This window comes from Microcaecilia unicolor, chromosome 1 (genome assembly GCF_901765095.1).
Source record: "Microcaecilia unicolor chromosome 1, aMicUni1.1, whole genome shotgun sequence".
Taxonomy (NCBI): domain Eukaryota; kingdom Metazoa; phylum Chordata; class Amphibia; order Gymnophiona; family Siphonopidae; genus Microcaecilia; species Microcaecilia unicolor.
The window spans coordinates 504,013,566-504,025,720 of record NC_044031.1 but is presented as its reverse complement, the minus strand read 5'-3'; the positions used below and the strand labels follow the sequence as shown (position 1 = coordinate 504,025,720).

The 12,155-nt window shown below is 42.5% G+C and overlaps 1 protein-coding gene across 3 annotated transcripts in view; it reads left to right on the top strand.

Annotated features, from left to right (window-relative positions):
- LOC115477834 (alpha-tocopherol transfer protein-like) overlaps positions 1-11,275 on the top strand; it is an 88,803-nt gene extending 77,528 nt beyond the window's left edge. For 2 of the 3 annotated variants that reach the window (XM_030214928.1, XM_030214937.1), the window contains exons 4-5: positions 3,068-3,178; positions 10,990-11,275. In XM_030214928.1, coding sequence (XP_030070788.1) covers positions 3,068-3,178; positions 10,990-11,166 — 288 coding nt within the window. In that variant the 3' untranslated portion in view covers positions 11,167-11,275. The remainder of the gene's footprint in view (positions 1-3,067; positions 3,179-10,989) is intronic. The other variant, XM_030214946.1, reaches the window with a different exon arrangement.
- Positions 11,276-12,155: the final 880 nt, after the last annotated feature.

The following is a 12,155-nucleotide window of genomic DNA, read 5'->3' as shown; positions in this document are numbered from 1 at the left end:
TTAGCCCCATGCTGGCAGTAGCCGGCACAGAGAGAGAGAGAGAGCTAGCTCAAATAGGACAGAAAACAGAACAGAAGCCAGCTAAAAAGCTGACCCCCAGGCACAAGGTAAGTTTGAGAGGGGTTCTGACCACGATCATAACAGTTATGGGCAGGGAAATGGGTGTTTCATGGGCATTTTAAAATTTACATGCTGATTTTATAGGTGCCATATATAGAATCTCCTCCTTAATACCCTCTAGTAAAAGGTCCCCTTATTTTGCTAGTCCTCTTATGCTCCACCCAAACCAGGCAGCTAGCACTATCCAAAGCGAAAGTACACATATGCTTGCCATTGTGTACACTTATGTGCCTGGTACAGTTTTACAAGAATCCACTCAAAAAGGGTTGGGAATAATAAATTGCTAGAATATAAATCAATTATATGGGATTCTGTTTTGATTTATATTCTAGCAGTTTTACAAGAGCCATTTTGCATGTATATATTGCCACACATGGATAAAAATGACTTCATAAAATTACACCTTCTTGCCATCTGACTGTTTTCTTCAATCAGTCAGAACTGTTTTTCAATTATCTGTTCAAGATGAATGGTGGGCCTGAGACGTAAATGTGATGTCAAGGTTTCCCAGTTTTCTGTCTTGTTTGTCTTTTTTCCGCTTAGGGGATAATAAACAAATCCTAAAACCTTGGGAAGGTAAATAATATCATAACGTACAGTTTAAAACCACCCTATGAAAGAAAGTGGAGGAGAATACAAGAGTTAGCCTAGTGGTTTGAGCACTAGTCTTGATATCCAGGGGTGGCCAGTTCATATCCCATTGCTGCTCCTTTTGATCTTGGGCAAGTCACTTAACCTTCCATTGTCTCAGGTACAAAATTAGATTGTGAGCCCTCCAGGAACAGAGAAATGCTCAGCATGCCTGAATGTAACTCACCTTGAGCTGCTACTGAAAAAAGTGTGATCAAAATCAAAATACATAAATAAATAAATAATATGTAAATGAGGTTTAAGAGCAATTTCTATGAAATGCCACTCAATAAAGGGACTATACATAAACACTCTTTTCACATCACATAACCTTCCTTATAGTGTCCAAACAAATCATAATGTGCAAATTGTAATCCCATATACTACCCCATTCTATCAATAAATAAATAAATGTAAGGATGCCTATAAATTGTAAAATATTCAAAATCCATCAAAAGGGCTGATCACTTATGTTTTTCTTAAAAAATGGGTTACTGCCCAACAGAGACTCCATTTTGTTATATCTTCATCAGGAACACTCCCCAAATTTTCCTATATACATCCTATAAATAGTCCAACTTGGCATCCTCCAAAATTGTTAACTTCTACTTAGGTCAATCACTTGCCCCTCTGCCTTTTCCCCCCTATAGCTCTTAATATTTTACCTGTATTGAATAGATGCATTTTAAGAAAGGAAAAACATCCTCACTACTCATTGCCAAGTAGTTGCAAGATTTAGTATGCTCTTCGTGAGGAGTGTCACTATGGGTGAACTGACCATTGGAACAATAGGGCAGTGCTCGAGCACTCAACAGTAGGGGGTCTGCTTTCTCCTAATTTCCATCTAGTTACTCATTTTTGATAAGTGGTTAGGGGTCCATGACCCTTAGTGCCCAGAGGCCCAGATCTCTGTCAGCATGGGTGGCATGTAGAGTGCATTGGTGTCAGCTAATATGTAGTTTAGGATATATAATCACAGTGCCATAATGTGTTAACACAATGGTATTCATTCCAATCCTCAAGGGCCACACTTGGGTTAGGTTTTCAGGTTAACCCTGAAGAATATGCATGTGTCACGTTTTCAAAAAGCAGGAACTCGGATCGTGAGCCCTTGGGCCACTGCCGAGGAGCGGCAGTGGCAGGCAAAACCACCCCACACCAGGAACAAGACAGAACTCAGACAGGAACAGCTAGACTTCACCTGCACTTAGCCACCCTTCCCCAGGAGTTGAGCCCCTGGGTGCAGGTGGCCGGCAGGACTTGCCGGACAGGGCCAGAACAGAATACCAGCAGGATACACATAGGGACAAGAACACACAGGGAGGCTAGGCAGAATATTAGATTAGGACTCTCAGACAAGGGACTGAACTGAAAGCTGCAAGCAGCCACTGAAACAGGGAACAAACACTGATAGATAAGGGATAGATAAGAGACAGGACTAAAAGCTGCCAGGCAGCCACTGAACAAGAAACCCAGGCAACCAATAACTAGACAAAGACATACAAACAAGAAACAAGACTGGGAAACAAGCAATACAGTAAACAAGCAATACAGAACACAAAGCTACACAAAGACTAAACTAGAATCAGGCAAGAATTATAGACTATAACTGGACTAGGCAGAAGTGCACCAACACCCCAACATACCAGGGCCTTAGGCGATGTAAAGGCAAAGCAGAGAGTTCCCAAATGGCTAATAAGCCCAGCAGCAGCTGAGATTCAGCTGCAGCAATCACAAGGCAGCTACGGGTGCTGTGCTGGCTCAAACAAGCCAAGCAAGTCTGGCAGGCCGGAAGATCCAGACTGGATTAGGCTGAAGTCTGGAACGGGCAACAGCACACAGACAATCCAATGCAGCCAGCACACAGAGACAGAGACAAAACTAACTCAGAAAGAACAGACCGCTCAGACGCTGACCGCTGGAAATAAGGTGAGTCTGAGAGGGGTCATGACCACAGACGTGACAGCATGAGATAGATTTGCATGCATACCACCTCCATTGTGTGCAACTCTGTCTTAAGCATGTTCATTAGGGATGTCCTGAAAACCTGGCCCACTTGCAACTCTCAATGTCTGGGAGTAAATATTATTGCTTTAAAAATAAGATTATTATATCAGAAGAATAATAATGAGTTCAGTCAGAATGGTAAAAACAAATGAGATTAAGAAATAACTATATTTGCATCTGTAACAAATATGGATCAAGGTGATGGTGAGATCATAGGGAGATGATGATTTGTTGTATCTATAATTTTGTTGCTTGTTCTTTTCTGCCTACTGATCATCTTTCCCCCCCCCCCCCCACACCCTTTTGACAGGATTCCTTTCCATTAAAAGTCCGTGGTATTCATCTGATAAATGAGCCTTCGTTGTTCCACTCTATCTTTGTGCTAATTAAGTCCTTACTGACAGACAAAATGAAGAAACGGGTAAGTGACCATGAATACATCTTCCTAGAGCATTCCCAGAGCTTAAAACCTGTTCCTTCAGTGTGCACTGAAGTGAGCAACAATACAGTTTCATGTTTTAGCACAATAATAAGCTCCCTCTATCCTCAAATCATCCAGTGAAATGTCATAGGGCCAGGCTTTTTTTGGTTTGTTTGTTTTTTTGCTTGGGTCAACATATTCATTAGCTAAGTCACTGCAGAGGCAACCTAATTTATTTGTTACATTTGTATCCCACATTTTTCCACCTATTTGCAGGCTCAATGTGGCTTACATTGTACCGTAGAGGCGTTCGCCAACTCTGGTAGAGAAACAAATATAAAGAGTTGTTGTGGTCGAATAAGGTTCATGTGTTATAAACATAATAAACATAATTGTTACCCATGAAGCTGTGTTCTTTCTGCAAGCGTCTTGAGCCAATGGAAAGAGTCCTAATGAGAAATTAGTTTTCCTCTCTCATGATATATGGTGTGTGATGTGGAGGGGGATAATCGAACGTGGGCGCCCATCTCTAAGGATGGTCCTGTAAAGGGGCGGGGCAACCCGTATTATTGAAACAAGATGGACGTCCATCTTTCGTTTTGATAATATGGTCGGGGATGAACAAATCATGAAATTTAGGTCGACCGTAGAGATGGTCGTCCCCAGTTTTCGGCGATAATCGAAAGCGAGGACGCCCATCTCAGAAATGACCAAATCCAAGCCATTTGGTCATGGGAGGAGCGAGCATTTGTATTGCACTGGCCCCACTAACTGAATGGAAAAAGCCCTTCCCGATCCAGAAAGGAACGGGCATGCATGAAGGAAATTGCATGCAAATGAGCTGCTTGCTGTTAGCTCATTTGCACATGATTTCCTTCCTAAAGAGGGGAAGAGACGGCAGTGGAGGACATCCAAAATGTGGATGTTTGTGAGAAGGACATCCATGCCTGTTATGCTTCTGACACCCCCTTTATTTATTTGGATTTGGGATCACAAGTAGCAGCAGTGGGATTTGAACCAGCCACCTCTAGATTGCAAGACCAGTGCTCTAACCACTAGACCACTCTATTCTATGCTACTCCCTTGAAATTTGGCCATCCCTGTGGGGGGCAGTTCAGGATGTCCAAAATGTTTGAAAGAAGGACGTCCACACCTTTGTTATGCCTCTGCTGACACACACATACCCCCCCCCCCCCCAGGGACCTGCATACTGCACCCCCCCCCCCCCAACAGGGATGGCCACATTTCAAGGGAGTGGCGTGGCATAGAATGGTGGCAGAGTGGCCTAGTGGTTAGAGCACTGCTTTTGCAATCCAAAGGTGGCAGGTTCAAATCTCACTGCTGCTACTTGTAATCCAAATAAATAAATAAAAAGGGTGTTGGAAGCATAGCAAAGACATGGATGTCCTTCTCAGAGAAACATCCACATTTTGGACATCCAAACTGTGGTCACAGGGACGGAGGCATAGCGAAGGACATACTCTAAAAAAAAAAGACACAAGTTTTTGAAGTTGTTTTTTCGGGGTAGGAGGTTGTTAGTGACCACTGGGGAAGTCAGGGGAGGTCATCCCCGATTCCCTCCAGTGGTCATCTGGTCAGTTCGGGCACCTTTTGATGCTTGGTCGTGAAAAAAAATGGACCAAGTAAAGTCGGCCAAATGCTCGTCATGGACACCCTTCTTTTTTCCATTATCGTCCTAGGACGCCTATCTGTTAACCACGCCCCTGTCCCACCTTCTGTACACTGCTGACACGCCCCCTTGAACTTTGGTCGTCCCTGTGATAGAAAGCAGTTGAGGACGCCCAAAATCGGCTTTCAATTATGCCGATTTGGGCGACCTTAGGAGAAGGACGCCCATCTCCCGATTTGTGTCGGAAGATGGGCGCCCTTCTCCTTCGAAAATAAGCAGGGTAGATTTTCCTAGCTTGATTGGTTATGAAATAGCTGAAACTAATAAAACCAGCTTTAATATGGGAATTGAACTGACATGAGAGAGAATAATGGAAAAAATGTGCTCTCTTCAGCACCCTTGGCTTGTTTTATAAGAAGGACTCATTTCATCTTGTATGGTTTAATTCTATAAAGTGACTTGAGTGTTTTGCACCAGCATCTTATATGCTCCAGTAAATCCTTAGAAAATTGCCTTGGGTTATACACACATAAAAATTAAAGGGGTAGATTGTACAAAAGATGCCAAGAATATGAGCAGTAAGGGTGAGATTCTATATACAGCGTCTATAAAATAGGCGTGGAAATAGATGCCGACTAAGCGTATTCTATAAGTGGCATCTAGATTTAGGTGCAGTATATAGAATACGCTTAGTTGATATCTCAGCGCCTAAAACTACACACCTCCACTTACACCATTGAAGATGTTGCGTAAATTGTGGCACGTAGATTTAGGTTCACTGTGCCATATTCTATAACTTCAAATGTAAATTTTAGAATACTCATGAAACGCCCATTTCCCCACACATTACCACATTCCTTTTTGACTGTGTACATTAGAAGGTAGGTGCACTGCATTACAGAATGCACTTAGTGAGTTGTGTGTGTAAATTCTAATTATTGCCAATTAGTTCTCGTTATTGCTTGTTAAGAGCTGATATCAATGCTGATTAGTTTGTTAAGCCAACTAAATTACGTGCATTGTTATAGAATACACTTGGATTTTGGCGTGGATCTCTAGGCGCACTATATAGAATCCAGGGGTAAGTGCCAATTCTGTAACATCAAATTGCACAAAATTGGCATGTGTGCACCTGTCTTTAGGCACAAGCACTTACGTCATGTCAAAGACTGGTATAAATGCTTGCACCTAAAGTTCGCAGTTGTGCGTTGTAACCAGGCGCCTCTCTTGTGCAGCCAGGGATAGAACAAACTCCTCTAACCATAGGCTCCCAGTACAATGAAGAAACAGATATCCACCAGTAACTTCAAACTCAAGGACTTTATTCCATGCAGGTTTTTAGTACACAGTCCCAACAGCAGCATTCACCTTCAATCCTAAGTACCTATAAGCCACCTGAAAGCGTGTGGCCAGTAGTCCCCTTTAAGCAGAAGGTTCTTAGCACATGTCAGGATTCAATATAGGCTACAGCCGGCTTCAGTCTAGGCTCTTTATCCAGTGCACCATAACCATTAGTTCAATTCCAAACAGCAGCAGTCCATTCAATTCATCATCATAGTCAAATCACAAAGCAGCAGTTATACTTCTATTCTCTTAACCCTCATAATGAGCTCCATATTTTAGGGACTTCTCACACCCAAGGGATTCCCCCTGCAACAGCTTCACTAGTAAGGTCAATACTTTAGGGACTTCTTCTTACCCCAAGGATTTTCAGCCTGCAAATACTTCCAAGACTTCAGTACTTTAGGGACCTCCCTGCCCAAGGGTTTTTGGCCTGCAACTGCCTCTCAGACTTCAGTACTTTAGGGACCTCCCTGCCCAAGGTTTTCAGCCTGCCAATACTTCTCCGACTTCAGTACTTTAGGGACCTCCCTGCCCAAGGGATTTCAGCCTGCAACTGCCTCTCAGACTTCAGTACTTTAGGGACCTCCCTTCCCAAGGGTTTTCAGCCTGCCAATACTTCTCAGACTCCAGTACTTTAGGGACCTCCCTGCCCAAGGGTTTTCCCAACTCTCTTTCCGCCTAGTGGCAGCCACTCCACACAGCCTGCCAGCTTACACCCATGTCTTCCCCGATTGCAGCTAGGAGTTCAGTCCGGGTTCCTCATCTCACCCTCTGGCTCCTTGCCTGCAATGCCTTCTGGGACTTGTATTTCAGACTGAAACTGCCTTAACCAAACTATCCTGGATGTGACTTTATCACAGCATGTGATAGTATTCTGTAACTTATGCGCAAAAGTACAAGATACACTTCTGATTCAGCCATGAGCACGCCTCTTTCTAGTTTAACACTATAGCATTTAGGCACTAATCCTCCAATATTCAAAGGCCAGTTAAATAGCAAATCGGCATCTAACCTCATATATTCAGTGGGAGATAAGTTATCCCCAGCTGTATATCAGTGATTATCAGCTAGCCAGCTAGATATGGCTATTCAGCGTTTAACTGTCTATGTTCAGTAGTTAAAATAGGCCTGCTATTTATGTGGCCTATCTTTAAGCGCCAAAAAGTTAACTGGTTAGCGCTACTACTACTACTATTTAGCATTTTTATAGCGCTACAAAGCGTATGCAGCGCTGCACAAACATAGAAGAAAGAAAGTCCCTGCTCAAAGAGCTTACAATCTAATAGACAAAAATAAAGCAAGCAAATCAATTAATGTGAAGAGGAAAGAGGAGAGGAGGGTAGGTGGAGGCGAGTGGTTACATGTGGTTACAAGTCAAAAGCAATGTTAAAGAGGTGGGTTTTCAATCTAGATTTAAAGATGGTCAAGGATGGGGCAAGACATAGGGGCTCAGGAAGTCTATTCCAGGCTTAGGGTGCAGCGAGACAGAAGGAGCGAAGTCTGGAGTTGGCAGTAGTGGAGAAGGGAACAGATAAGAAGGATTTATCCATAGAACGGAGTGCACGGGAAGGGATGTAGGGAAGGACGAGTGTGGAGAGATTCTGGGAAGCAGCAGAGTGAGTACATTTATAGGTTAGTAGAAGAAGTTTGAACAGGATGCGAAAACGGATAGGGAGCCAGTGAAGCGACCTGAGGAGAGGGGTAGTATGAGGAAAGCGACCCTGGCGGAAGACGAGACAGGCAGCAGAGTTTTGAACTGACTGCAGAGGGGAGAGGTGACTAAGTGGGAGGCCAGCAAGAAGCAGATTGCAGTAGTCCAAACGAGAGGTGACAAGGGTGTGGATGAGGGTTCTGGTAGAATGCTCAGAAAGAAAGGGGCGGATTTTAGCGCTGAATATTGGCTTAACTGGTTAATTTTTCAGCGGTTAAAAAAAAACCCTGGATATTAAAAGCCGGTCATTGGAACTGGCCTGTTATTGAATATCTGGGTTTAAAGTTGGTAACCGACAGCAAATGTGCTGCCTGCTGCTGGCTGAATAACGGGCCTTATGTTTATTGAATAATGCCTAAGTGCAGTCATGTGTATAACTACAGTTAGTGTCAATTAGCACCAATTAATGGCACTTAAGGGCTACAATTGGTACTTAATGACAACGGCACCTAATTTAACAGTTAATTTAGGCACACAACTAACACTATTCCATAACTTGCATGGTCAAATTTGTGTACTAGTTAGAAATTTATTTCCCAGCCTTATAGAATCTGGGGGTAAATGTTGAAATGTAGCATGCGGTTTATGCTGTGCACACAGGCAGTTCTGGGGATGGAGCACGGATGGAGCAAAGGTGGGACTGGAACTTATGCATGTATTTTACAGCATGCATGGGTCTATGTGCTGATTTCTACCAGCAAATACATACACAAAAATACTCACGTTTCAGAACAGGCAAAACTATGCAGGTTTATGGTATAGTATTTTATAAAGGCACATATTAGTTGTTTATGGATTTATAACCTGCTAATCCAAAAAAATGGGAAGAAAAAAAAAACATTTGTCCAAAGCAGCTCACAAAGCAATATACTTAAGAGTACAATCAAAGCAAACTATTTCATTACATTTTATTTCACTTATAATGGGCCCATCTTAAACAATCCAAAGTGGTATACAACAAACATATATATAATAATATTTCATACCAATCAATCTGAAAAAGTTATAGTAAATAAATGTGCCTTCACCTGCCTATGAAAAGAAAGAAGATTCTATTCCATCCAGATTGGGAAGGACAAAGAATTCCGTAGCTGAGGTCTAGTTAAAAACACAGGCATGATCACATGTGATGGCTAAGTGGGCTTGTCAGAACGAAGGGACTGTTAACAAACTTATATAAGATGATTGCAAAGACCTCACCTAGAATTCACTTGAGGTTTCATTAAAATTTGCAGTTAAGAGAAGGCATCTATATTTAAAGCAGATATCTGGAAAATAACTTAGGCCCCAACTTTCAGTGGCAGTTAATCAAGGTAGGAGCAGCTCCCATCTACCTTTTCAGTGGCCACCATTTTTCACCAAGAGGAGCAAATGGGGTTTGCTTCTGCCAAAAATACCCCCTAGACCACCAGGAATGCTAACGTAGGCCTGGGGATGGGGAGAGGGGGATTTGGGAGGGTGGCAAGCTCTTGCTCAGAAGGGAGAAGATAGGAATCTACAGGCCACTATGGGAAGATAGGCAGGTGTTAGCCAATATTCAGTGCCAGCACCCATATAGTTAAACACCTATCTGGTCGTTTAGCTGTGCAGACACTGACTGAATATTGCCAGCACCCATATAACTCCTGGCTCCTCCCTGACTCTGCCGCTGGACACTCCTTCACTGCTTGGTTTTGACATGGCCGGTTAGTGCCAATATTCCATGGCACTGCCTGGTTAAGTCCTGCTGAATTTGAGCAGCTAGCCCACTCAGAACCAATTAAACCCCTTTGTGTTTACAGTGGAGACAGCCAGAGACAAACTCCAGGGCCTCCAGCAAACAATTTCTAGGCAGGTTGCAATTTGGCACCTAAGAATTGTTCAGACTTGCATTCCCCCATAATACTGAGATTGAGAAAACATTACTCATGTGCCTTCCCTACTTAGATGTACCATTATACAATTACCCTCCTTATGAATAACTGAGCCAAACCTCTTTTAGATTTGTTCATATTTTTTGTAGTTGGGAATCTATTTTGGTCCAGTTGATCCCCTATCTTATCAAAACACTGAAAGAGGGCTTCTATTCAAAATAAAACTAAGATCTAGAATTTATGCATCTAATGTGCCTAAGTATGTCCTTTATTTTTTAGCCAAACTTAGCATTAGTTTAGGAGCTGAATGTTCTCCTAAATTTACGACTGCTATTCATTTGACTAGATTTTGGAGTCTAAAACTTAACACATGCTAATGGAATTAGCCCGGGCTAAATGCTGCATGGCCTATTTTATACTTATGGACCATATGACACTTAGTGCAAGCTAATGTCTAATGTACTTTAGTAAATAGGCCTCTAAGGCCGCAATGCTCAGAGTTTATCGTGCTTGCAACATTTGATTTGGACTGGTTGTAACCATCTAGCATATATGCTATTCAACATCTAATACACAAAGAGGCTCTTTGTCACTTTTACCATTCACAGTAGCAGCTACCAATAATCCTGTGCAAATATATTACAATGAGTTCATTAGTATTAAAATGAGCATTCTGTGCAATGTACAGAAAGGAGCACCTACCTATAATGTTCAAAATGTTTTGGCAGGTCTGGAGCTGTCATTGCCTACCCCTATTGTCAGCCACTTTTAAAGAGTCTAGTGAAAATAGAAACATAAAGGGCCCTGTTTACTAAGGTGTGCTAGCATACTTATATATTCCTATAGGTGTCTCTAGCGTTAGCATACGCTAAAACGCTAGCGTGGCTTAGTAAACAGGGCGCAATGTTAGGTATGTACTCATCTCTAGTAGTAAATTTTCAGAGATGACAATTTTAGGATCCTAAAACCTTTGAATATTAATCCCAGTGCAAGGTTTGCAAATTCTCTTCTCTATCTTACCTTAGGTTTTGGCTCCAGGAATAGGCAAACAGTGAACTGTAGGTGAAATTCCCTACCCAATCCTCATTTTGCTAAAATAGATATTTGTCTAGAAGGAAGGTACTGTGGTATGCCCAGACAATTGAATGCTGCAATGCAGGCTGTGAAGTATGAGGGACTCTTAAGTAAGCCACCAACAGCTGATGGTGGCTTACCAAGAGCTTAACAGCTCTTACTTAACAGCTGATAGCAAACCTTCAACTTTTTGTTTCAGATAAACTTGCATGGGAGCAATTACATGCAAAGCCTTCACCAGCACTTCCAAAGGAGCATTCTTCCACAGGAATATGGTGGTACTGACTCTTCAGTGGATGAACATTGTGAGGAATGGGTAGATTTTGTAATGAAGTCTCAGGACTATCTTCAACAAATCTCTTTAGTTCATCAGTGAGAAGGAAATAAGCCTTCCACGACGAAAGTACAATGCATACATCTATGCAGATGATGTGCAGCTGCTCATACCCATTGAACCTGACTTACCTACAGCCTTGAATTGATTACCTCTCTAACATCAATTCAAGAATGGGCTAAACACAACAAACTTTCTCTGAACCCAAGTAAAACCAAGTATCTCTGGGTCCCTAACATAAGTGGATACATACCTGACATCAAAATCCCTTTTTGAAGTATGAACTCCCCTCAGATCACAAGTCAGGAACCTTGGAATACAGTTCCACACTTACTCTGATTCCTCAAATCCAAGCAACCTTCAAGAGCTGCTTCTACTATTTGCAACAGCTATGCTGCCCATCTCCTTACATCGAGAAAGTAAACCTTATCCCAGTTGTACATGCCATGATAACATCAAGACTGGATTACTGCAATGCACTATACAAATGGTCTGACTACAAAGGGCCTGCACCAGCTCCAGCTGGTTCAGAATGCAGCAGCAAGATTCATAGAAGGTTGTAAGCAACGTGACCACATCACATCAAATTTAAAACTCTATGTCTGATCTTCAAGGCCCTCAAAGGAAATGGTCCTGAGTACCTGAAGAATAGGATGATCCTCTACACACCGCCAAGGACACTAAGGTCCTCTCAAGGACTATGACTAACCACACCCTCTCCAAAAGACATTACATGATGTGATACCCGCAAGCAAGACTTCTCCGGAGTAGCCCCCAGCCTGGAATGCACAGTTTGAAAGGCTCCGCTTAACACAAGACTATCTCTACTTCAGGAAGCAGGTGAAAGCTTGGCTCTTCAACTAGGCCTTTAATGGAAGACGTAATTAACTTGTTAGTCTCACTCGTGTGTGAGGAGTGACTCGGGAGGCACATACTGCAGCAGGACATATTTATCCACTCCTACCCTAGTGAGATAATATTTAACCATCTCTCTGATCTCATGTGCACCTTTCTTTAAATCAGTCACCTTA